Source organism: Heloderma suspectum, chromosome 3 (genome assembly GCF_057233095.1).
Source record: "Heloderma suspectum isolate Gila_16-S chromosome 3, 16-S_ref, whole genome shotgun sequence".
Lineage (NCBI taxonomy): Eukaryota > Metazoa > Chordata > Lepidosauria > Squamata > Helodermatidae > Heloderma > Heloderma suspectum.
In genome coordinates, this window is record NC_139460.1 from 33,063,683 (window position 1) to 33,091,100 (window position 27,418).

At 41.4% G+C, this 27,418-nt stretch overlaps 1 protein-coding gene across 2 annotated transcripts in view; it reads right to left on the reverse strand.

Moving 5' to 3' along the window:
- Nucleotides 1–27,418, reverse strand: part of ZDHHC20 (zDHHC palmitoyltransferase 20) — a 68,653-nt gene that overhangs the window by 5,914 nt on the left and 35,321 nt on the right. For both annotated transcript variants that reach the window (XM_084842864.1, XM_084842865.1), the window contains 8 exons: nt 25,271–25,340; nt 14,895–14,927; nt 13,761–13,881; nt 6,577–6,709; nt 5,090–5,216; nt 1,387–1,476; nt 776–891; nt 495–576 (listed from right to left, as the gene is read on the reverse strand). In XM_084842864.1, the coding sequence (XP_084698990.1) occupies nt 539–576; nt 776–891; nt 1,387–1,476; nt 5,090–5,216; nt 6,577–6,709; nt 13,761–13,881; nt 14,895–14,927; nt 25,271–25,340 (728 nt within the window). In that variant the 3' untranslated portion in view covers nt 495–538. The remainder of the gene's footprint in view (nt 1–494; nt 577–775; nt 892–1,386; nt 1,477–5,089; nt 5,217–6,576; nt 6,710–13,760; nt 13,882–14,894; nt 14,928–25,270; nt 25,341–27,418) is intronic.

A 27,418-nucleotide genomic window follows, 5' to 3' on the forward strand; every position in this document is an offset into this window, starting at 1 on the left:
CCAATCGCGCAACCGGGATTCACCTAATTACCTGTGTTGCCGGTTGCTGTGCTGTTTGAACCTGGTGCAAGCGTAGTGCATTTTCACCCACCCTACAACTCATGGCTTGCAGTGTCCACTGTCTTCTTCCTATCTTTGGGGGCTATACTACAGAATTAAAAGCAGGTGCCAAGCCTCAGATCTCCTCATATTAAATCTATGCTTAATATGGGTGACAGCAGATGACGCATTCTGGCCAGTCTAAGGCAGTAGTTGGCAAAGGGCAATCTAGCATCTTCTATTTTAACCACAGATTGCGGTATCTTCCACCTCTTACTTGCCATGTTCTTTCTTTTAAAGAGTACTACTTAAGTCTAGGCTACTTAAGTCTATATTTCTGATGCATCATCCATATTTCTTTTTCCTTTTTTAAGGTTTTTGGAATGAAAACAATGTTATGTTATAATCTTTCAAAGTCACTATTAATTTCTATTTCTGAGCAGAAATTATCTTACCTTTCCCACCAGACCACTGAGAGGGATGAACACTGAAATCAAGATCAGCTCTCCAATGAAACTATAATATGTTTTTTTATACCTTAAAAGAAAGAAAATACCATGGTATAAAGTACATATGCTTCATATGATAGAAATAGTAGGGGACAAACAAGCCAGTATCTGTGTTAAAACCTGTTCATGTCTAAAACCAAGTACTCTCCACATTTTATTTTAAAACCAGAATACTGAAATACTGTTCTGTAACAAGCTATTAGAATCAACTGGTTAACACTCAATACCTGATTTAACATTTTCTTCTTCTGAACTGGTTTCCACCCACTGGTTTTCACTGGCCAGCAATCGATTTTGAGACTCACTCAGTGGCCTAGTAGGAAATGGCTGACTGGGACCAGAGCTGAAAAGCAGAACTGCTGTCAGAGGTTGGATTCTATCACACCAAGGGTTTACCCTTAAAGTTCTTTCTTAAATAAATTCTGGGGAACTGCACAATATACACAAACATTGCTTCAGACATAACAAACTATGGTTTGTTGTTACATGAGGGAACTGGCACGAGCCTGAGATTTGCACACTCCCCCTTCCCTTCATGCATGATGGGAAGAGATTTAACGCTTCTGTTCCTGGTTAGCAACAAACCACAAACCTCCTCCCCTTGCACATGAAGGGGAGGCAGCCATGTGCAAACCTGAGGTTCAGGCTGGCTTCCTTGTGCAGTGACAAATCATGGACTGAGAGAAAGAAGTATCTGAGAAATATTCATATTCGACCACAATTGTGGCTTTCTCCAATAAATTTTCAGTCATCTTCAATGTGTGTTTTTCCTCACTTCACTGAAATGATGGAGTAAAATAAACAAAAGCAAAACACAAGTGGAACAAAAAGCCCACACCTTTTGGCAGGTTCATTTTGGCTTGAGACAGTAAGTTGCTCTGGATCCATAATCACCAGGCGTGTTGGAAAGTTACAGCCATCTCCTAAGCTGCAAAGTAAAATAAACATGACATCGTAAATTTTTACTTAGCATGCTAACTATTAAAAGTTAGCACTAATATACACAGTGGATTTTTTAAAAATATATGAAGTGGGAGAAAGGTACTTAGCACATTCAAATGGACCCAGTAAATGTAGATACTACATTACCCTGCAGGGGGCTTAAGTTGATCAAAAAGTAGAGTAATGGTTTGTATAGCAGAAGGTAAGTCCCGTTTTCAGTACTGAAGGCTATACTTCAAATTTTACAGGAAACAGGCAATTTTAGCTGCATGTAATCTGCACATAATTTTTATAAACATCATGCAAGCAAAATGCGAACTTGTTCAATAACACACCTGCAGTTTCTCTTCAGATGTGAAAAGCTCATGCTTCCACTTGAACAACACAGAATGCATGTGTTCAAACTGATAGAAGGCTTGGGCAATACTGTCCTTCAAATCCTAAGAATGCTTGGATTGCATATCTTGTGCTTTTATCAGTAAATTGCATGCAGCCTGTTTAACTCCAGAGTCCACTGTAGCGTTTTGTGAATGTCTCAGTCTGGTCTTAACAAGAGAATCATTTTCCTTTTGTTTTTCTTAAATTTCTGCACTATTGCTGAAGAAATTATACTTGGCTAAGTGAACTGCTGACAACATCTAGTAGGGCAGTGTGTCCCCCCCCCCCCCCCGCCAATTCAACGTTCTTGCAAACATGTGAGTATATTTCTAGATAGTACATTATTTCCATTTTTCCGTCATGGTAACTGTGCTCTATCAGCCCTTGGATTGTCATCATCTGCAGTATAACTAAAATAGACACCTTTTGCTTCAAAGTGTGGTCTACAAGCTGGGAATGCTAACTATGTGTGGCTTAGCATAATGTCACTTTTTTTTTTTTTAAGGGAAGTTGTCCAAATGATCTGAAAGATCTGCAGTTCAGAACCAATTGTGACCAACTATTTTTGCTCTTCGTGCTTAAAAATACCCAATTACTAAAGCCATAGAAAAACCTGGCTGTGCCACTTACTGTTTGTCTTCAACGAATTTCCTCCTTTTATTATATTAATTTATTTAAAATATTTCTAAATTGCCCTTCATCCATGGATTCCACAGCGATGTACAACAGACATAAAAATTATTCAAGCAAAATACAAACACAGTAAAACAACATTCTTCGTAAAAATAACAGACCAAGAGGCAGCAAAAGACTATAAAAAGTAAGCCCACTTTGAGATAACAACACCCTTAATGTCTAGGCAATGCCAAGGCAAATATGAGTATCATATCCTGGTGCCAAAAAGATCATACTGTCATACCTCTTTGGGGAAGGTATTCCAGAGCTGGGGTGCCACCACAGAAAAGACCCTCTCCTTAGTGCATACATAATGTGCTTCCACTAAGGAAAGCACTCTGAGAAAGGCCTCAAAGATCTTAAGTCATGGACTGGTATTGGAGGAGACATTCCTTCAGGTATTTGGGTTCCAAACCTTTTAGAGTAGGAGTGGGCCAATGCTACCTTCTTTCTGAAACTGGCCCTGTAGGTAGGAATAGAACCACTGTATTGCCCACACCAAACCTACACAGACAGTCCAATAAGATAACTTGGTTGATTGTATCAAGCATTACTGAGAGGTCAAGGAGAACCAATTGAGTTGATTCCCCATCTCTCTCCCAGAGATAAACCATCAGGGTGACCAAGGCTGTTTTGATGTCAAAGCCAGGCCTAAACGTGGATTGAAATGGGTCCAGATAATCAGTTTAATCCAACAGCGTCTGGAGTTGGACTGTCATGTCTTTCTTAAGTGCCTGCCCAAGAAGGGGCTATTTGTAACTGCGTAATAGTACAATTCTTCAGGTCCAGAGAGGGTTTCTTAAGGAGCGATTGCACAACCTTCTTCTTAACGGTGGCTGGGACCACTCGCTCTAAGAAGGAGGCTTCAGTTGAACCAGAAATGCAGCCTGGCCCTACTCATGTTTACTTAAGATTTATGTATTACTGTGTTAAATGGGGCTCACTCCTAGGTACGAGTGCAGAGGATTGCAGCCTCTGAATAGTAATGCAAAAGAAAAGAAAAGAAATATCTGTAGTGAACATTTACAAAATTCTGTCCACAGCAAACAACTGGAAATCTAGATCTGTGTGGGGTGGGGACAATTTTATAAAAGGCAGTGTTGTCTAGGATACAGAGGGATTAAAAGTAAAAACAGAGATACAGTACATATGAAGAACTGTGCTGGATCAGACCAAAGGCCTATCCAGTCCAGAATTCTGTTCCAACAGTAGCCAACCAGATGCTTATGGGAAGCGCTCACAAGCAGGACATGAATACCATAGCATTCCCTAACAACTGATCTTCAGAGGCATCCTCCCTGGAGGTAATATATAAGCAGCCACCGATAGCATTACCCTCCATGAATTTGTCTAATCTCCTTTTAAAGCTGTCAAAGTTGGTGGCCATCACTAGGTCTTGGGATAACAAATTCCACTGTTTATGTGCTGTGTGAAGAAATATTGAACCATTCAGTTTCATTGGATGACCCTAGATTTTAGTATTATGAGGGAGAAAAATGTCTCCCTATCCATTTTCTCCACATCATGTCTCCCCTCAGTCTTTTTTCTAAACCAAATAGGCCCAATGTTGTAATCTTTTTTCGTAGCAGAATTACTCCACCCTCCTACTAATTTTGGTTGCTCTTTTCTGCACTTTTCCAACTCTACAATATCATTTTTGAGGTGTGGTGACCAGAACTATACACAGTATTCCAAGTGTGGTCATACCATAGATTTATAGAAAGGCATGATAGTGGCAGACTTCTTTTGGATTCCTTTTCTAATATAGGCGGGTGATGTGGTAGGCATAAATCATGTCCTGAAGAACAAGTATCTAGTTAAGAGGGCTGGATAAGGGATATTTTAAATAAACAGTCTGAAATGCTCAATATAGAACATGAGCACTACAATGTAGCACTCAGAACCATGTTACTTCAAGGAATCACTACGATTTTCAGGAGAGGCCTTGTTGTCTGCCTACAGATTTCCATTTGGGAAGTGACATGGAGTTGGGCCTTCTCTGTAGTGGCACCCGCCCTGTGGAATGTTCTCCGCTCTAAGGTGTGTCAGGACTCAACATTGGCATGTTTTAGGCATTTTTTGAAAACATATTTGTTTACTTGACCTTCTTCCAGCCATCACCTATCTTTGTATGAGCCTCATGGTATTGTGTGTCTGCGTGTAATTTTTGTTTCCTTTTTTGTTTGTATACTTTTGTAAACCACTTCAGGGTTACAAATGGGCAGTATATGAATTTTACGAATAAACGAATAATAAATAAATGTGCAGGATCTAACCTGCATCTTCTCTGGCTCCAAAGTGCATAGAAACACTAAAAAAAGCAGATCAGCTATACGTAATGCAATTTAGCTCTAAGCAGACAAGACATCATTTACTTTTGCACTCAGGTATGTTAATTTTTCTGGAAATATACAAGTTACAATTTTAGAACTCTTCAGAATTTTAGGTGCTTTGTGAAGTTTAGTCAACTGTTTGCTACCCTCACCAAACTCTAGATTTTACTCTTAAGAACTCTTAAAAACAGGCATATGTCATTTAAATAATACCTTGTAAAAATGGGTAGCAACCAGTATTTTTTCTCATCTCCAAAAACCTGTCGTAGGTTTTTACTGCATCCAAGAGAGAAGCCATTTTTGTCAGGTCCGTTTCGAAACATGGGTGCCCGGAAAGCTTCTGTACCACACATAAAAGGGAAAACAAATTACACAAACGGTGAAGGCAGGAATCTCTTTGGTAACAGTACACTAGGAGCAGCAGAATACAAATATATCCCTAACAATCATTAAAGAAACCAATGTCATCCACAAGACCACATTAAGTTAATAAAACTTAATCTTTATAAACCACCCAGAGAGCTTCAGCTATGGTAGAGAAATGTAAATAAAAATAATAATTTGAAAAACTATTATCATCAATTCTATTTCTTTTGACCAGACAGTTACAGAACTCAAAAGGCAATACAAATAATTAGGTTAGGAAATGCTTTCATGTGTTTGTCCAGTAACCTTTCCTAATAGTGCAACGTTTATCTTAGCCAGCAATAAAAAGCAAGTACGTCTTTTCTTCCAAACCCTTTGGAATTATTGAGATCATTATAAAATATCCTACTGTGTATCCACAATAGTAATTTCCCTTGGGTGTAATCCAGACGACTGCCTGGATGAGCTCCTTTAGATGGATTTCCCTTTAAACAGCAGTCCCATGTGCAATACTCAATAAGCTGCTTTTGAAATTTGGAGGGCGTTTTAAAAGTGGATTTTGTGAGATGGCGTGAAAATCTGTTTTGAGGAAGGAAGAAAGAATCAGAAGAACTCTTCCTCCCACCTCCCCAGAAGCCCATGTTTGGTGTGACTTAAAGGATGTCTTACTTCTCATAACGATGCAGCCCTTTAGTTGTTTCCTGAACCAGGTTGAAAGGGAACTTGTTCAAAAAATGCCTAATTACAGGGTCTGTAGCTGGAAGGAGCAGGAGCCACTCTCAACCACAAATATGGTGCAGTACCCACGCTGCCCTTGCACTAGTGGGAATGACTGCTAGTGCAATGGGAAGCTAGCGCTTTATAGGGCAACTGGAAATTAGTTCCAACTAGCTCTTTCAGAATGGGAGAAGTGAATGAAACTCCTGGAAGGGAGCTCCGCTAACCTCCCCTGTTCCAGAAGTGCTAGTTTGAGCTATTTTCCAGGGTTGTGCTAGGAAGTGCTGGCTTCCCATTGTGCTAGTGGTCATTTCCGCTAGCACAACCTGATTGGCACTGGCAGACTGCCAGCATTGGATATGGCCTATGGTGACTTTTTTTAATTGGTTACAATTTTACACACACTTACTAGGGACCCATCCCTGATAGGACTTAGTTATGAGTAACTTACTTATGAGTAACATACACAGCTGTCAAGCTTACTGGGCCATCTTGGGCCAGTCATAAACTCTCAGATTAATTTAGCTCATAGGTTTGTTGTGAGGATAAAGTAGGATAACTCTGAGCTGCTTGGAGGAAGGGTAGGATACAAATGGGAATCATCATCATCGACTAACCTATTGTTGATCTGTTTTTGCCAACTAGCCAGCAGTGATAGCTAAAGAGTGACAGTATGCTGATGAAGAACATGGCAGCCACAAAGAAAAGGAAGAGAACATGGAATTTTGCACGTGTGTCTAGCAGTTCATTCTGGGGGAAAAAATAAAAGATTAGTATAAGCCTAATTTCATCAGCTTTCTGTTAAACTGCTATTGTCTTACAAAGCTGTTTCTCTGAATTACAGCAGGTATTACTATATATTCTGCCATTTTTGGCAGAAAGACGGGATATACATTTAATAATAAATACATACATAGATTTGAACAGTGCTATGAGCATATTTAACATAATTTAGGTCACATGAAACCATTATATAACTGCAAGCTGCAGGACTACTTATTACCCTGTGACAGAGCATACGGATACTTTTTTCTCCTTCTCTCATCATACTAGAACCCGAGATCATCCCATGAAGCTGAATGGTGGGAGATTCAGGACAGATAAAGTCCTTCTTCACACAGTGCATAGTTAAACTATGGAATTCGCTAACACAAGATGAAGTGATGGCCACCAACTTGGATGGCTTTAAAAGGGGGTTGGACAAATTCACGGAGGAAAAGACTATCAATGGCTACTAGTCCTGAAGGCTATGTGCTACCTCCAGGACCAGAAGCAGTGAGCCTATGTACACCAGTTGCTGGGGAACATGGGGGGAGGATGCTGCTGCACTCATGTCCTGCTTGTGGTTTCCTGGTTGACAGCTAGTTGGCCATTGTGTGAACAGAATGCTGGACTAGATGGACCCTTGGTCTGATCCAGCAGGGCTCTTCTTATGTAATGAGTGTCACTGTAAAAGTGTCTGGGGAATGTCATCTTTTTAAAATGTTTGTATGAACTGTAAGTGCTGTTATACTTCTGATCTTATTTTTTCATATATTCTCCTTCATGTAATTTAAACCCCATGGGAAGATGTAGTGCAGAGTGTACACACTCTAAAACCTTGTTTTCAAACTGTGGGAGAGCCCCCATGGAGCACAGGCCAACTGGAAATGGGGGCATGACGTTCTAGGCAAAGTGAGGATATGGGGGGCAGGTAGAGCTTCCCTCTCAGGCATAAATGGACTTTCAGTATGAAATGATCTAGTCAATGTTATTTGTAAGTAACAATACGGCCCATATGTATCAACTAACACATCTTTGTGCATTTGATAGCACACTGTGTTTGTACGTGATTGGATCTTCCACAGAGTTAATGGACAAAAACACAGAAGAGGAAAACTTGTCGCCAGATCAATGGTTGCAAAGAGGATCAACGATAAATTCACTGTTCAGAAGAAGAAAACAGCCAAAACCAGCTTAACTGACTGGACTTCAGCTTATTCGATTTGTGTATTACCTCACTTTATGAAAGACGAAGAAAATTGGAGAATTGATAGAAAAGGATAATTAAAGTTATTAGGGGCACAGACCATGTTTTATCCAGATGAAGTAAGGTTTAAGCAGTTCTGGCTTTTTCACACAGACTCCCAGGTGAGGGAGGAAAGATTGATAAAGAGTTTATTAACTTGTGAGTGGCATGGAAAGAAACCTGAGGAAACCTACCCCATATATAAGAATTTAAGTGTAGCTCCCCAACATTTGAGGACTCCTTTAGTAGCAAAGGGAGAATTCAGCCCTCCCTTCATTCCCATATTAATTGCTACGGGGGAGACCATGCACCAAAGAACCATGCTGTCTCCTAGCACAAGTCTCCAATCCCTGCGGTCAATTCAGAGCTGAAAGGAAGGCTCAACCACCTCCCTTTGTCCTTAAAGCAACTGTTGGAAGTGAGGGAATTGGGCTGGAGGAATGTGATGGGGAAAAAATACCTTGAAGTGGCCAGTAACCTGGCCCCAAACCTGTCAGGACACACCAATGTTCTGCCCTTACCACCTAGAATAGGGAAACTGTAGGCAAGAGAAACCTGGCAGGGGAGGGAGCTGTACTCATTTGTCTACATCGAACACAGTTCCCCTTCATTCCTGACAAGATAGGATAGAGCATACAAGAGTGTCACAAATATTTTAAAGCTTAAAGTACTTTGACAAGACTGGGCCTCAAACAATTTCCAAACAGCTACACCTCAGGGAATCCAGTATATAGTAAGGCTCTGTAAAGAGGCAAACATTGTAGGAAATTGTTTATGGATTTTTTTTAATGATGTCTTCTTTATATTGAGTGCAAGCATCATTTGGTGAGAAAAAAGGCCTCTGTATTTTTTAATCTAGTTTAATTCTCTTTCCACGTATACTGAAATTACAGAAAATTCATTAAATAGTTAATAGTTTAATTACAATAGTTATATGAGTTCAAAAATCATTCTTTTCAAAAGATGTTTAAAATAGAAAAGGGAAATGAACTTGTCTCTTCTTAGATTTATATAGTTTTAACATCCATTCAACTTTCTGTCAGCATATCCAACACACTTCGGAGCACTGATTTCTGCCTTAGGTTCTTTACAATATATTTTAATTAAATCAAAATACATTTTTATTTATTTTAGAAATATATTATAATCTTGTGACCCGCTATCAGAAATGAATGTACAAAAGGCACACCAGAATAGACTTCAGCTTAAATTGCATTTTACCTTAGGACAATTCTCAGCAGATTTCCTGCGGCAAAGCTTTGTGCAAATAAAGACAATTTATTAAATAGCTATATCCCTTTGATGCTGGTGTTCAGAAACAGTAAAAACGACGTTAGAAAAGTAATGGTTTTTGCGTGCACAAGGTGTCAAACGTGCAGCATTCAACAGCAAGAGGCCTTATTCTACATTCACTGAGTGGACATATAAAGGTGAGCTTGTGCTTGCACAATGAAGTTGAAGTAAAGGTTCATCATTTTAATGGTATGGATTCAGGAAACACCATTCAAATTAGGGGCTTTATCCATTGCGCTCTAATTTTCAATATTTCAAGATTACCTTGTAACCAATCTGTGGTATACAGAATCAAGAAACCTCCTGGAACTTAATGTCTACAGTGATGCCAAGTTTGAGTTGAAATTTGTTACCCAGCTATATTTCAGAACGTTGCGACAGCATGGTTTTCTGGCCGCTATTACACTTTTCTTAGAATGAATTATTTGGAGATTATCACTAGTTTATAGCGCAATATTTAGTTCTTCATATGACATTTTATTGGAGATGTGGGTGGGCAATGTTACAATGTATATTTTTGGTCTTTGTTATACCTTAGATTAGAATTAAAGCACTACATCAAACATCTTAGCCTAAATCCTTTCCATGGATCCAGAGAAGCCACAGATCTCCTCATGCCTTTCAGCAGGGGTGGGAACCTATGGCTGTTCAGATATTAATGAATTACAATTCCCATCATCCCAAATCACTTGCTATGTTGACTGATGGGAATAGGAGTCCACCAATATCTAGAGGGCCACAACTTCCCTAACACATTTTCAAAAACATTTACATTCCAAAAGTTTTAACCAAACTATTTTAACACTTCCTGGTTGGCAAAAAATTAGTGAGTCAAAATTCACATATCTGACAAAGTGAAGGAATTGAGAATAGCTAAACTCATCTCCTGAAAGAAGAGCAAAACATAGAACAGGAGAGACACGCGTGCGCACGCAGACACACAACAGTGAGCAGCCGCCTGGGGAATATGTAAACAAGTCTTCAGATTCGTCAATATTGGTACTTCAGAGCTGTATGACCAATATATTACTACATGAAGTAATCTTACAGCTGACCGTCTACTGCTTGTAGCAACCCAGAGATGGATATCTCCTCATTTGTAATGTGTGTGATCCTCTATCACTGTTATAGTTGTATAACCTCCTAAACTTTTTTTAGAATTTTCCCTATAGTGAACAGATTAACTGAAAACAGATTTTTTCTCACACTTGAGTGGCATCAATTTCATCAGAAACTTTTATCATTTCTGCTTCCAAGGTTATCAGAAACAGAAGTGTGGACACAAGCAAGCCAAAGCTGGATTGTAAGTCCTATTAATTTCAAACGTGAAATTAAGCACATGCATTATTCTGTCCCACAGCAATTTTAAAATGCTTCATTTGGACTGGATCATGCCCTGGCAGCTTTCACTTCAATTTCAATCAAACTGAAATTAAAAGAGAAATAGATTCAGATGCTCTGAAACTACCTTTAAAAACACTTCCTTGGTTATTGAGTTCCACCTTATAAGGGTTCTTGCTAATCAAAAGTGATAGAAATGACTGGCCACATATGAAAATGAAGGTGCCACAAATGCCTAGAGAATGAAAGCAGACCAAAATTCTCCTACATTTAATGTTTAACAATAGACATACAAAATAATAATTTTCTACAACAAATTAGAATATAAGAACAATCCTAAGTACATCTCTATGGGCACTTTCTTATTGTCCATGATCAAATGCATTAACATGTAAAATGGGGAAGATACTTTTGAAAATCCCAGTCCTTTAAGCTTCCTCAAATGTAATAGTTAAACTAGGTTCTTTTTTTCTTTTATAATATAAAGGAATTCTACAAACGAAATTAGAGCTGGTGATTAGGGATGTTGGAGAAATCTACAATGGAACCAAATGAGTTCAGATTTTGATGAATCTGACTGGCAGATTCTGCAGTGGACTGGCTACTCCCCTGTTGGCGGATTCTGCCTACTTGCACAACGTTTTTCTAACTTTCCCGATTTTGCACAAATCTCATCCTCAAAAAATACGTATTTTTTAAAAAAACCAGACAAAGATGCACCTTTGTCACATAGCCACATTTCACGATAAAGCGTGAAAATACACATTTGGGGGGATTTTGTGCATTTGGGGGGAATCTGCACATTTTCAGACATGCACATTTGCGCAAATTCAGGAACTAAAAACATCCGATTCCACCAATGGGTGGACTGCAGAATGAAAGGCACTTGACAATCCACAAAACACAAACGGATGGATTTTATACAATCTGTACATTCCTACTAGTGATACGTCTATGAAATTCTCAGACAGTTCATGAATAAAAGTGGAGTACAATCCATGCTATATTTAATACATAGATGAAAAGGAAGGAAAGGTTCCTCCTGTGCAAGCACCGGGTCATTACTGACCCCTAGAGGGACGCCGCTTACGCTGGTGTTTTCATGGCAGACTGTAGCGGGGTGGTTTGCCATTGCCTTCCCCAGTTGTGACTACTTTTCCCCCAGCAAGCTGGGTACTCATTTTACCGACCTCGGAAGGATGGAGGGCTGAGTTGACCTGAGCCGGCTACATGAGACCTGGCTTCCGCTGGGATCAAACTCAGGTCGTGGGGAGAGTTTCAGTTGCAATACTGCCGCCTACCACTCTGCGCCACACGAGGCTCTAATACATAGATGGGAAAACAATCAAAGCCACCCTGCGAGGGCTTTTGCCCTGAAAAGTGGCCTACAAATAATGAAGTCCTGTGTCAGGGTGTTCTCATGCCATATGGATCACCTCTGGAGATTCAATACATTTCCCCCCCCTATCATTCCTAGATTAGTCTCAGGCAAGTCTCAGGCACACCCAATGCTGGGAAGCACAGAAGAATGTTGCAAGCAATGACATCACCCACCTTTCCAGAGATGGAAAGAGTGCAGTCTTTCTGCACTCATGAACAGCTATGCCTTCTTCCTCATTGTACCCATTTAGCCAAGCTAGAATATTCTACACTTTCTTCAGCACTAGGTCCTACTCATGAGCCAGCATCCAGGGGCAGGGGAGGAAAAAGCAGAAAAGCCATCCCCTTGACATTTGGTAATGCCAGAAAGCAAAAGTGGTGCCAAGGACAGAATGCTTGGTTTGGAAATGCATCCCCCCAGTTTAAGCTCTAGTTGTCAGAATGTCCTTAGGGAAAGCCTGTCCCAGTTCAGACATACATATCTCAGCTTAATATGCCACCCCTTCTCTGCTCCCTTCTCTATATACTGCAATAATGAGTAAGTCTTCAATTAACTACAGTTTCCCATTATGTTCAAACTGGGAAACTATGGTTACCAGGTTTGGACCATGGCAGGATCTTAAACCAACTTCAAAGTGTTATTTAAGATCTCAGCTTGTTCCAATATTGATAACCATAGTTTCCCGGTTCTGGCTTATTATAGCATGTGAAGAAAATAACCTTCTTTGCTTCCTTCGTGGGTTGTAGGGTGGGTACTAAGCTGGCCCCACCACACTGTGTTTGGACAACACGCCAACCTGCACTGCACCATGGGTAATTATGTAAATGATAGGTATCCATGTGGCACGAAAAGCCATGCCATGATGGCTTCTTCTCCCTACGCAACCCTCTGAATCTAGTCACTGTGAGGATGTACTGGCTTATTATAGTATGTGAAGAAGGAAGCAAAGAAAGGACAGCATGCGCGGGCACAAGGCTCATATTTTTATTAAGCCAAAGTATGTACATCCGAACCAGTTCTATATCTCTCTGTGCCTAACCTGAGTTAGAGAAGGTGCTGTGAGGATAAACAAGGCAAGAACAATCAGCCCTCATGAAATATTAAGATATTAGATTGACTTGATCAAAAGATACATTTTCCTTTTTTATATGTGAAGCATGCATACACAAATAGTTTACTGAGATCAGACATTTATGTTTTGGCATATTTAATGTGAGAAATTCTCATATTAAATAAGAAAATATCTCAGTATTCTATGGATGTTAGCCAGCTCTTTTCAGAAGCACAGCAGTACAAGTCCATAGCATTAAAACAACATGCAATATTGGCTTGCTGTGGCATATATTTTGGTAGGCTACAGCTGATTTGATAGGTATTCGTTTCAAAGAGTGATTTAATATAAAGTTAATTGTGCTACTGGACCAGAGCAGTGAAGATTACAATAATGAATCTATTGTGAAATTAGGTGAGGGCAATGTTGGTATTTTTTAGTTATAGGTTTCCTTAAAATATGCACAAAAAGCCCATGTAAGAGATGTGATCCATAAGATAGCAAGTTCTGCCCCAGAGTTTGCCGGCTCCAGTGAACATAAAACCGTATATTAATAAAGTTTATGAAACGATTCGGTAGATTTTCATTGCTTCAGCCACCTCAATAATGGGTTATGATGGTGGTTATGATGATGGTTATGTAGTATGTCAAAAATGAAAGCATGGTGTTTTTATATCTATTAGACATACAAACACATTTACTTTGAAGGTCTAATAAAAAAACTTACTGTCCAAAACTTTATGAAATACTGCAGAACTGTAGCAGCAACAAATAGACAATACAGGAGGGAATAAAATAAAAACAGGAGGAAAAACTTGTAGTTAGAAAATCCCACGCAGTTATTCACCCTAGAAAAGAAAGCAAACATTGCTAAGTAATCCTCCTTCCTTCTAGAACAATGGCAGGCATAAAAAGGACATATTTCCTTGGTCTGCCAGAGAGTATTTAATAACTTAGGAAAAAAAGTTTTTGGAAAGTAACTTAAAAGCCTGAAGTGAAAAAGTTTCCTTTTAGGCCAGGGAAGTTAGCTCTCTCTCTTTCCAGAATGCTTGAAATCAAGATTTTAAAAACAGTCCTTTGCCAATTAAACATGCTAGAAATGCTGCTTGTTAATTATGCACATATGTATATATTTTTTTTGTATAATTGTTTCCATTTCCCAATTCTCTCTCTCTCCCTCTCTCATTCTAATTATCTTTTCTTTTTTTTACTCTACAACCATTTTTATTTCAAACTCTAAGCTTTATGAAGGACAGTACTATCGTCATTCAGCACATAGGAACTGTCACCAGATAATGTTAATAATAATATTTCTTGCAGTGTGACACTGTTCCTATACAAATCAATGGCAAAGTTTCCATTAATTTTAATATGACATGATCGTAACCATAGGTTTTTATTTTGAGAATTCCCTCCCAAGGGAGGCTAGGTTTGCTCTCTCTGTGTCAGGCAAAGACTGCTTTATTCAAGAAGGCCTTTGGCCTGGAAGTGGGTCTGTTGGTTTGGATGCTGTTTTTATTGGGTAATTGTGATGTTTTTATTGTATTTTAATGTGTTTTATTGTTTTAATTTATTTTAAATTGTTTTTGTAAGCCACCTTGAGTGCTATTATTTGGTATAAAGGTGAGATATAATAAATAAACAAACAAACAAATAAACAAATAAATCCTGTTATAGAAATCAATCTAATCTAAATTTAGACTTTGATAGTGGACCAACCCACACTGATGTAGCATCTAGATTTCCCCACTCCTAGTTATTCCTGTTCCTGACTCATCTTGTAGCATAGACAGCAGTAAGTGGTTTAGTTACTTCTCTCTGCATGTGCACAAAATCAAGAACAAAAGAAAGGAAAGCATACCAAGGACAATGATGATCCATTTTCAGTACACATCTGAAAAAAGAAGAACAAATTCAATCACTTTAAAGATGATGTAAAAACACCAATGTGTATTTTCCAGCAGGCATATCTAATCTAAATCCTGTTAAAGCATTTCAACATCCAGGAAAACATATTATCACAGCTGCCAAAACTCTGAAATGAAACATTATAAGGCAGACACATGTAAGTCTCCCATAGTCATTCTTTCCCTTTCTCACTCCCTCTTTCTCTCTTTATGAAAAATAGCCAAGGCAATGTGAGCGTAGGAGTAGCTAAGAAGAGAATGAAAGGTGGTTGCTTAACCACTTCTCTTCCACAGCCGTTTTCCCCGCTCAATGTATTCTTCCACCTGGGGAGGCACTTATATATATGGGTAAACACACACATGTTTTCCCGTGTGGGTGGAAAAGTAGCAGGGGGGGATTGCACAGAAAAATTGCTAGAGGAGAAAGAGGCAAGCAGCCCCTTTCTACCTACCCTTGCCATTCTTCCATTCTTTCCTAGCCTCCTATGGTCGCTTTTCATTTTAAACACACACAGAGTTCAGAAGACTGCCATACAAAATCCTTAGCATTCAGCCAAAGCATGCCAATTAATCTGTACAAATGGCTAATGCTTTGCAACACACTGCTTCCACAGATCACATCCTTCTTTCACAAAACATTTAAAGTCCATGTTGTTGTTGAGTCGTTCAGTCATGTCCGACTCTTCGTGACCCCATGGAACATAGCATGCCAGGCCTTCCTGTCCTGCGCTCTCTCCCGGAGCGTGCTCAAGTTCATATTCATTGCATCGGTGATGCTATCTAGCCATCTCATCCTCTGCCGTCCCCTTCTCCTTTTGCCTTCAGTCTTTCCCAGCATCAGGGTCTTTTCCAGGGAGTTTTCTCTTCGCATTAGGTGGCCAAAATATTGGAGCTTCAGCTTCAGGATCTGTCCTTCCAATGAGCACTCAGGGTTGATTTCCTTTAGGATGGACTGATTTGACCTCCTAGTAGTCCAGCGGACTCGTAAGAGTCTTCTCCAGCACCACAGTTCGAAAGCATCAATTCTTCGGTGCTCAGCCTTCCTTATTGTCCAGCTCTGACAGCCATACATTACTACTGGGAAAACCATAGCTTTGATTAGACGGACCTTTGTCGGCAAGGTGATGTCTCTGCTTCTTACTACGCTGTCTAGGTTTGCCATGGCTTTCCTACCAAGGAGCAAGCATCTTTTAATTTCATGGCTACAGTCATCGTCTGCGGTGATCTTGGAGCCCAAGAACGTAAAATCTGTCACTGCTTCCATTTCTTCCCCTTCTATATGCCAGGAAGTGATAGGGCCAGATGCCATGATCTTAGTTTTTTTAATGTTGAGTTTCAAACCAGCTTTTGCACTCTCCTCTTTCACCCTCAACAAGAGGCTCTTTAGATCCTCTTCGCTTTCTGCCATTAGGGTGGTATCATCTGCATATCGGAGGTTGTTGATAATTCTCCCAGCAATCTTAATTCCAACCTCTGATTCATCCAACCCGGCATTTCTCATGATGTACTCTGCATATAAGTTAAATAAGCAGGGTGACAATATGCAGCCTTGTCGTACTCCTTTCCCAATTTTGAACCAATCGGTTGTTCCATCTCTGGTTCTTACTGTTGCTTCTTGACCCTCGTACAGGTTTCTCAGGAGACAGGTAAGGTGGTCTGGTACTCCCATCACTTTAAGAATTTGCCACAGTTTGTTGTGATCCACACAATCAAAGGCTTTAGTGTAGTCAATGAAGCAGAAATAGACACTTTTCTGGAATTCTCTTGCTTTCTCCATGGTGCAGCGAATGTTGGCGATTTGATCTCTAGTTCCTCTGCCTCTTCTAAACCCAGCTTGTACTTCCGGTAGTTCTCGGTTCGCATACTGCTGAAGCCTAGGTTGTAGGATTTTGAGCATCACCTTGCTGGCATGTGAAATGAGCGCAATTGTGCGGTAGTTTGAACACTCTTTGGCGTTGCCCTTCTTTGGAATTGGAATGTAAACTGACCTTTTCCAGTCTTGTGGCCACTGTTGAGTGTTCCAGATTTGTTGGCATATTGAATGCAGCACTTTAACAGCATCATCTTTTAGGATTTTAAATAGCTCAGCTAGAATACTGTCATCTCCGCTAGCTTTGTTGTTACTAATGCTTCCTAAGGCCCACTTGACTTCACTCTCGAGGATGTCCGGCTTAAGTTCAGTGACCGCACTATCATGGCTATCAGGGACATTCAGATCTTTCCTGTATAGTTCTTCTGTGTATTCTTGCCACCTCTTCTTAATCTCATCTGCTTCTGTTAGGTCCCTGCCTTCTTTGTCCTTTATCATGCCTGTCTTTGCACAAAACGTTCCCTTGAGATCTGCAATTTTCTTGAAGAGATCTCTAGTCTTTCCCATTCTGTTGTTTTCCTCGATTTCTTTGCATTGTTCATTTAAGAAGGCCTTCTTGTCTCTCCTTGCTATTCTCTGGAACTCTGCATTCAGTTGGGTATATCTTCCCCTTTCTCTCTTGCTTTTCGCTGCCCTTCTTTCGTGAGCTACTTGTAAAGCCTCATCAGACAGCCACTTTGCTTTCTTGCATTTCTTTTTCTTTGGGATGGATTGAGTTGCTGCCTCCTGAACAATGTTACGGACCTCCGTCCATAGTTCCTCAGGCACTCTGTCTATCAGGTCTAATCCCTGAAATCTATTCCTCACCTCCACTGTATATTCATCAGGGATATGATTTAGGTCATACCTGAATGGTTTAGTGGTTTTCCCGACGTTCTTCAATTTAAGCCGAAATTTTGCAAGAAGCAGCTCATGATCTGAGCCACAGTCAGCTCCAGGTCTTGTTTTTACTGACTGTATGGAGCTTCTCCATCTTTGGCTGCAAAGGACATAACCATTCTGATTTCGATATTGACCATCTGGTGATGTCCATGTGTAGAGTCGCCTGTTGTGCTGTTGGAAAAGAGTGTTTGCTATGATCAGCGTGTTCTCTTGGCAAAACTCTATTAGCTTTTGTCCTGCTTCGTTTTGGACACCAAGGCCATGCCTGCCTGTTATCCCGGTGATTTCTTGACTTCCTACTTTAGCATTCCAATCCCCTATGATGAAGAGGACATCTTTTTTTGGTGTTAGTTCTAGAAGGTGTTGGAGGTCTTCATAGAACCGATCAACCTCAGCTTCTTCGGCATCAGTGGTTGGGGCATAGACTTGAATTACTGTGATGCTGAATGGTTTGCCTTGGATTCATACTGAGATCATTCTATCATTTTTAAGATTGTACCCCAGTACTGCTTTTCCCACCCTTTTGTTGACTATGAGTGCTACTCCATTTCTTCTAAGGGATTCTTGCCCACAATAGTAGATATGATGGTCATCTGAATTAAATTCACCCATGCCTGTCCATTTTAGTTCGCTGATTCCCAAGATGTCGATGTTCAATCTTGCCATCTCATGTTTGACCACCTCCAGCTTACCTTGATTCATTGATCTGACATTCCAGGTTCCTAAACAATATTGTTCTTTACAGCATCGGATTTTCTTTTCACCACCAGACACATCCACAGCTGAGTGTCCTTTCGGCTTTGGCCCAGCCGCTTCACTCTTTCTGGCGCTATTTGGAAATACCCTCTGCTCTTCCCCAGTAGTATATTGGACACCTTCCGACCTGAGGGGCTCATCTTCTGGCATCATATCTTTTAGCCTTGTGATACGTTCCATGGGGTTTTCTTGGCAAGAATACTGGAGTGGGTTGCCATTTCCTTCTCCAGTGGACCACATTTTGTCAGAACTCTCTGCCATGACCTGTCCGTCTTGGGTGGCCCTGCACGGCATAGCTTATGGCTTCACTGAGTTACGCAAGCCCCTTCGCCACAACAAGGCAGTGATCCATGAAGGGATCCATGATGCTATTAAAGTCCATAGCATGTTCTAAAGCAGACTGTTACAACCAAAAAAGGCATGCATGTTTCTCAGCACAATGAAACTCTGCAAACATATTGAGTGGGAGGTTATTTTACTAGTAGCTGTAGCACAAAATTAGAACAGAGGAATATAGTGCTAAGGAATGTAGTGGGACATACATTGCCACTAAAGCACAGTAGTTAGGAGAATGAGGAATAAGCCAGGAAATCTCTCGCTCAGATCTCACCTCAATGATAAACTCAAAACACTGTAGGAGATAACCGACTGATCTCCCAACTTAAAAAAAAAATGAAATGCGGCTACGAGTGTGTGTGTGTGTGACTATTTGTTTGGAGCAGTGGCAGGGAGGGAATGTTTAACCATTTCTCCATGTATTCTTTACATCAGTGTTCCCCAATGCAGCACCATGGAGACTTGCCAATGCACCCACAAAACGGCCCAGAGACATTCTTGAGAAATGAAGATGGCGGGTAGTGGGATCATCAGCCTACGCTTTACTTTAGTAGTGCACCTGACCTCCTTGGAAAAATGTGAAGAAGAAAAAGGGCCTCCCTCCTTACAGCTACCACCCAGTAAGCTTTTGTTTTTTGGTGTGTGTGCGCGTGTGTGTGTGTGTGCGCGCACGCGCGTGCAGAGGAGAGTAGACCAATCAGGACTGTGGCAGGGAAGAAAGCAGGGTGAAGGTACTGCCTCTGGTAGAGGGCAACACAAAGTGGGGTGGCATGGGGTCAGGCCCAGCTTACACTGCAATCTCTCAGCCGGTGGGGAGGGGTCAGAGAACCTGAAGGCAGGCAGGCTGACAGAGCTCTCATCAGAATTCTGTGGACTACCCTGGGCTGCATTCTCAATTTCACCATGAAGAGTTTGCACAGCTGAAGAGAGTCTGGCTCACCTCTCTGTGTGGGGGAGTGGGAATCAGCGCGTACTTCTCCTAACCAATTATGAGTTTGTTGGCATGAGTGCAATGGGCAAAAGGGAAGGAGGGCAGTGCTAACCTGTTACTTCACTGCTTTGGGTAAGGTTGGGAGAAGCAGCAGAACTTTTCTTTTGAAAACCAGAAATCACCTCCCAGTAACTGGGAGAACTTCCTGTGTACTTTGGCTAGGGAAAAGACATGCTACAACCTCCCTAGTCTTTGGCTCACAAATGTAACTTGCTGGGGTCTGTTTGCCTTGCTCAGGGGGTTGGGGCAGGTCAGGAAACCCGATATGTAGGCTAGAGTATGGGAAAAGGCTCTGTGGAACTGCCACCCTTAGAAGGGTGGAGAAAGGCAGATCAGAGAGAGGGAGCAGTGGCAGGCAGGCAGGCAGGCACACACGGAGATTTATTTATTATATGTATTTATTTCATTTCTATACCACCCAATAGCCGAAGCTCTCTGGGCGGTTGATGGATTCAATCAACCCTCAGTTCATTGTGAACTGAGGGTTGATTGAATCCATTGAGATGGATTCAGTCAACCCTCAGTTCATTGTGTGGTGTGCTTTTCACTGCACATACATGGTGAGCCTTGCAGTCTTCCCCTTCTAATGCTGCCTTCTCTTCCTCTCTTCTCTTTCCAGCCAGCTTTTTGGGGCAGGGCAGAAAAAGACTGATGGTGCATGTGTTTGTTAGCTTTGGCTACTGGGCAGTATAGAAATGAAATAAATAATATGTGTGCAGAATTAAAAATGGATCCTCTTCAATTTGCATGATTTTTACACAGGATCCTTCGCAAACCACCATCAAATCACAAAAACATGGATCTGGGACACTCCTGATTTTTTCCAAGGGATCCCACCAAATTACAGTCAAATAATAGGTCACCTTTGTGACCACAGATGAGTTCTTTGTCGTGTTTGTTGTTTTGTAGGCATCCCATATAAAAATCAGGAAGATACATGAGGTTCCAAGCCTTGGATCCATCTTTTTGTGCCATGGTGGCACTGACAAGGACTGGACCTGCAAGGGTTTTTTGTGCACTCTAGCCACCAATGGGTCTGGAGGGTTTGGAGAGATCCCATTTAAAATTGTGCAAATCAATGATCCATTTTTATTTATTAAAAAACTAACTGGCCATGTTACCACAGCAGCTATTCTGTGGCTGGCCATGGTCCCCATGGCAGCCATTATGACCTAAATCATATCCCTTATGAATATACAGTGGAGGTGAAGAATAGATTTAAGGGATTAGACCTGATAGACAGAGTGCCTGAGGAACTATGGACGGAGGTCCGTAACGTTGTTCAGGAGGCAGCAACGAAATCCATCCAAAGAAAAAGAAATGCAAGAAAGCAAAGTGGCTGTCTGATGAGGCTTTACAAGTAGCTGAGGAAAGAAGGAAAGCGAAAAGCAAGGGAGAAAGGGGAAGATATATCCAACTGAATGCAGAGTTCCAGAGAATAGCAAGGAGAGACAAGAAGGCCTTCTTAAATGAACAATGCAAAGAAATCGAGGAAAACAATAGAATGGGAAAGACTAGAGATCTTTTCAAGAAAATCGGAGATCTCAAGGGAACGTTTTGTGTAAAAACGGGCATGATAAAGGACAAAGAAGGCAGGGACCTAACAGAAGCAGATGAGATTAAGAAGAGGTGGAAAGAATACACAGAAAAACTGTACAGGAAAGATCTTAATGTCCCTGATAGCCATGAACTTGAGCTGGACATCTTCGAGAGTGAAGTCAAGTGGGCCTTAGGAAGCATTATTAACAACAAAGCTAGCAGAGATGACAGTATTCCAGCTGAGCTATTTAAAATCCTAAAAGGTGATGCTGTTAAAGTGCTGCACTCAATATGCCAACAAATTTGGAACACCCAACAGTGGCCACAAGACTGGAAAAGGTCAGTTTGCATTCCAATTCCAAAGAAGGCAATGCCAAAGCGTGTTCGAACTACCGTATAATTGCGCTCATTTCACATGCCAGCAAGGTGATGCTCAAAATCCTACAAGCTAGGCTTCAGCAGTATGTGAACCGAGAACTACCGGAAGTACAAGCGGGGTTTTGAAGGGGCAGAGGAACTAGAGATCAAATCGCCAACATTCGCTGCATCATGGAGAAAGCAAGAGAATTCCAGAAAAACGTCTATTTCTGCTTCATGGACTACGCTAAAGCCTTTGATTGTGTGGATCACAACAAACTGTGGCAAATTCTTAAAGAGGTGGGAGTACCAGACCACCTTACCTGTCTCCTGAGAAACCTGTACGAGGGTCAAGAAGCAACAGTAAGAACCGGACATGGAACAACCGATTGGTTCAAAATTGGGAAAGGAGTACAACAAGGCTGCATATTGTCACCCTGCTTATTTAACTTATATGCAGAGTACATCATGAGAAACGCCGGGTTGGATGAATCACAGGTCGGAATTAAGATTGCCAGGAGAATTACCAACAACCTCCGATATGCAGACGATACCACCCTAATGGCAGAAAGCGAAGAGGATTTCAAGCCTCTTGTTGAAGGTGAAAGAGGAGAGTGCAAAAGCTGGTTTGAAAGTCAACATTAAAAAAACTAAGATCATGGCATCTGGCCCTATCACTTCCTGGCATATAGAAGGGGAAGAAATGGAAGCAGTGACAGATGTTATTTTCTTGGGCTCCAAGATCACCGCAGACGGTGACTGTAGCCATGAAATTAAAAGACACTTGCTCCTTGGGAGGAAAGCTATGGCAAACCTAGACAGCATAGTAAGAAGCAGAGACATCACCTTGCCGACAAAGATTCGTACAACCAAAGCTATGGTTTTCCCAGTAGCAACGTATAGCTGTGACAGCTGGACTATAAGGAAGGCTGAGCGCTGAAGAATCAATGCTTTCGAACTGTGGTGCTGGAGAAGACTCTTACGAGTCCCCTGGACTGCAAGGAGGTCCAATCAGTCCATCCTAAAGGAAATCAACCCTGAGTGCTCATTGGAAGGACAGATACTGAAGCTGAAGCTCAAATATTTTGGCCACCTAATGTGAAGAGAAAACTCTCTGGAAAAGACCCTGATGCTGGGAAGGACTGAAGGCAAAAGGAGAAGGGGATGGCAGAGGATGAGATGGCTAGATAGCATCACCGATGCAATGAATATGAACTTGAGCACACTCCGGGAGACAGCGGAGGACAGGAAGGCCTGGCGTGCTATGGTCCATGGGTTCACGAAGAGTTGGACACGACTTAACGACTGAACAACAACCACAATATTTTCCTCAAAGTTCCAAATGGGTCCACAGGCCCCAAAATGCATGGGACCCCTGGTTTACCCAATCAAAATCACATCTCTAAGCTGCAGTTTGCCCTGCCTAACCCCCACAGCTGCATTTCAGCTGCAGTATGCTGATGACACCCAGCTCTATTTTTCCTTTACGTCCAATTTGGCAGAAGAGGTTCTCTACCCAGTATTGTCTGGGATCAACAGTAGACTCAAACTCGATCTAGATAAAACAGAGATAAGGTTGGTGGGTGATTCCTCTGCTCAGGGAGGTAGTGTTCAGCTTGTTCTAGATAGAACAGTAGGGTTGGAAGGGGCCTACAAGGCCATCGAGATTGGGTATTGCTCCCCCTAGAAGAGGTGGTTTGCCATTTGTGGGTGCTTCTAACACCAGCTTTGTCACTGGAGGCAAACGTGGTCTCCAGTGCATAGGGTTCTTTCCACCAGCTAAGCCTGGTGCATCAGGTACAGGCCTTCTTCAACAGAGAAAACCTGGCCACCGTTCTCCATACTCTAGGAACCTACAGATTAAACTACTATAATGTGCTTTACTTGAGGATGCCTTTAAAGGTTGTTCAGATACTGCATTTTTTTTAAGAATACAGCCACAAGAATAAAGGTGGTAGTGCTGTACAGTGGTAACATAATCTTGCATTGGCTCCGAGTCCATTTCTAAGCACAACTCAAAATGCTGTACGTTAAAGCCCTAAACTGCTTGGGGCCAGAGTGCCTGACAGAGTGCCTTCTCCAACATAAGCCTGTCCATACCCCAAGGTGTCTTGGGAGGCCCTCATCCACCATACAAGGTGAAGCAGGTGGTATCAGGCAAGAGCACATTGTTGTTTGCAGTACTCTTCCTCTGGAAAACTCTTCTCCAGGGAGGCTTGTCTTGTGGCTAACTCTCATGTCTTTCAGGCGCCGGGAAAAGATCTTTTTGTTTTACCAGGCTTTTAAACTCGCAATTTTATTGTATTATTTTATGATGCTTTCTACTGTCTCTTGTTTATTACATTTTAAAATTGATTTTAGTTTGTATTTTATGAAAAGCACAGTGGAAATATTTATACTGAAGGACTGCATAGAAATCTTGAAAAGTTTTCTTGCATAACATGTAATTCTGCCCTCAGGCAAACTACTTGCTCATTGTGGTTTAATGATGACTATTAACGGTTGAGAAAAAAATCACACACACACCACCTAGCAATTTAATGCTGGTGATTATGTATGCTTTTCTAGATTTTATTACCATGCTTAACATTCAAACAAAGTGGTCGCATTTGTGTGTCACTTTATGCCAAAATTATGGCTTAATAAACCAGGATGTAAACAGGCAGCATGCTGGTACACCCAAGCCCATTTGCTCCCACTTCACTCCTCCCTTTGTGCAAGCAGGCAAACAAACCTGGAATTGGATGGCTTCTCATGGCACTTGAACCTGGGATTATTGCTCAGTGCAGCCTTCCCCAAGCTGCTGCCCTCCAGATTTTTGGACCACTTCCATCAGATGCAGCCAGCATGGCCAATGGTCAGGTGGTATTGTAGTTCAAAACTTCTGGAGGGCATCAGATTACATGCACTAAGCCAGCCCTCCCCAAACAAGCCAGCATTCGTAAGTACAACCCTAGTTTAAAGCTATCTTATCAATCCTGGCTTATTTGGGCACACCTAAACCATAACGCTGCATTCAGACGCTGAAAGAAGGGATTGCCTTCCTGGTTAATTTGCCCAGTCATGCAGAGAAAGGAGTACTGGGAGTGAATGGGCTACATGCATCAGCATGCTGCTCATTCACATCCTGGTTTATTAAGCCATAATTTTTGGCTTAAAGTAATACGCAAATGCAGGTAATGTAAGCCTATTATGGAAATATTGCAGTAGGCAGGTGCTCAACCAAATAAAGCTTATTAGAATGATGTAGAGATAATCAGTACTGTCATGGAGTAAAGGAGGAGAATGAGATTCTAAATTATTTGTTTGCTTCTATTTCACATCTCCCTTATTCTCATTTTGTGGGAGAAAGAATGACTCATGGTTACATGCAGATCTGCATTAACCTTATTTCTGATGATAACACAGCTTGTACAAACCCAAGAAAAATATAATTTGTGATCAGTTCCCTGTTAAAAATCAGATTTTTGTGCAGAAACACCTTGTATCTGGAAAAAGAACATTGTGGCTTCAGTCTTGAAGATGAGCTTGCCACTAAAAACACAGAGATTCTTGAATCCAAACAAATCCATCCTACCCCAGAGCTGACAAATACTCACAGGTCACAGGCAGAACAGTGGTGACATCGATCAGGCTTGATTAATTGGCATCTGTCGCAGTACCTTATGGCTAAATTAAACATTTTAAAATAAAGGTGTTAAATATGAACATAAGTTTAAAGATTCAGAGTATAGAGCATCTCTACTTTTCATACTACGATTCATTACATCTCAAAAACTAATGAGTAAACAGTGACGTCAGAGTTCTGCCAACAGCTTGCTTAATCAAAAGACACAAAATGTAGAATCACAGAACCATAGAACAGTAGGGTTGGAAGGAGCCTATCAGACCATCAAGTCCAACCCCCTGCTCAATGCAGAAATCCAGGTCAGAGCATCCCTGACAGATGGCTGCCCAGCCTTGTCTTGAATGCCTCCAGTGTGGGAGAGCCTACTACCTCCCTAGGGAATTGGTTCCATTGTCATATTGGTCTAACGGTCAGGAAGTTTTTCCTGATGTTCAGCTGGAATCTGTCTTCCTGTCACTTGAGCTCATTATTCCGTGTCCTGCACTCTGGGATGGTCGAGAAGAGATCCTGGCCTTCCTCTCTGTTACAACCTTTCAAGTATTTGAAAAGCACTATCATATCTGCCCTCAAGTCTTCTCTCCTCAAGGCTAAACATGCCCAGTTCTTTCAGGCTCTCTTCATGGGGCTTTGTTTCCAGCCCCCTGATCATCTTTGTTGCTCTCCTCTGAACCCTCTCCAGCTTGTCTGCATCCTTCTTAAAGTGTGGTGCCCAGAAGTGGACACTACTCCACATGAGGCCCATGTATTTAAACTTAAACCTAACAACAGGAATGGAACATGCACATTCTGGACAGATAAAACATTAGCTGGAACATCAGAATATGAACTAGTGCTGTGCCGAAAATTTCGATTCTTCTATTTTCAGCATTTCGTGGGTGGTGGGGGCAAAACGAAAACTCTGGCGAAAGAGGCTGAGAGAGGTGAAAATTTTGAAACACTTTCTCCTTGGGGAGGAGGATAGGATTTCAGCATACCTTTTTAAGTGCAGGTGTGGCTGAGGGGTCTTCTATTTTTTTTAAAAAAAAACATCCCCTGCACTTGCAGGAGCCCAGGACTCTTAACCAGCCCAGCAGCTCTTTCTGAACTCCTTGGAGACCATGTGACCTTGCCCTCTCCAATAAGCATTCAGGAAAGGCTCCAGGGCTTCAGAAGCTTCTTTGCAAAGCATGAGCAATTGGGGATTTTAGAGATTTAGAAAAATTCTGCTCTTCCTTGCAGCAACACAGAGCAAATGAGGTAAGTGTTTTTCTAAAGTTCCAAAAGTCCCATTTGTTCTTTGCAAAGAAGCTTTTGGCAAAGAAGCTTCTGCAACCCAGGAGTTCTTCCTGAATGCCCATTGGAGAGAGCGAGGTCATGTGGTTTCATGGGAGTTCAAGAAGTGGTGCTGCACTGGCGAAGCCTCTCCGTAAAGTGTCTTTTGCTGGGGGCGTTTTTCAAGACACACACAGAAAAAGAAGAAAAAAGAAAGAAGATCCTTCAGCTACCTCCCAAACTTAAAAAGGTATGTCAAAACCCTGTCCCCATCCCCAAAGACAAAATTCTCTGACATTCTCCCCCTCCCGGCAAAAGAGGCAGAAAAAACAATGCCTCTTTCACGGGGAGAGAAAAAATCCTGAAAATAGGAGGCAGAACTCGGCACAGCACTAATATGAACACCATCTTTTTTCTGCTGCTATAGATAGACATAGGTCGTCTTCTTGAATTTAAGAAATAAACATTCATGTAAAGTTCGCTTCTAGAACTGGTTTTGTTTTAGAAAACCTGTTTATATATTGGTTGTTCATAGAGAGACAGGCTAGAACCAGAGTGAAGAACTTGATGATTCATCACAGTGAGGCAGTTGAGACATAATGCCACACTATGGTTTGCCATTACGAGAATGAATGGGCATAAGTCTCAGCTGGGCACATTCCTGACTACACTTTTTCCCTTGTGCATGCCAGTTACTTTCCTTACTGTCAGGTTCTCATCATACCACAGCTTTCCATTTTGTCTAAACCCAGGAAACCATGGTTTCCCACTAATTAAGGGTGCAAACCATGTTCAACCTGTGCTTTCCAATCCTGGTTTGCTGGGTTGGCAAGCTACGGTTTGCCAAGAATTCGGAAGCAAGGGAAAC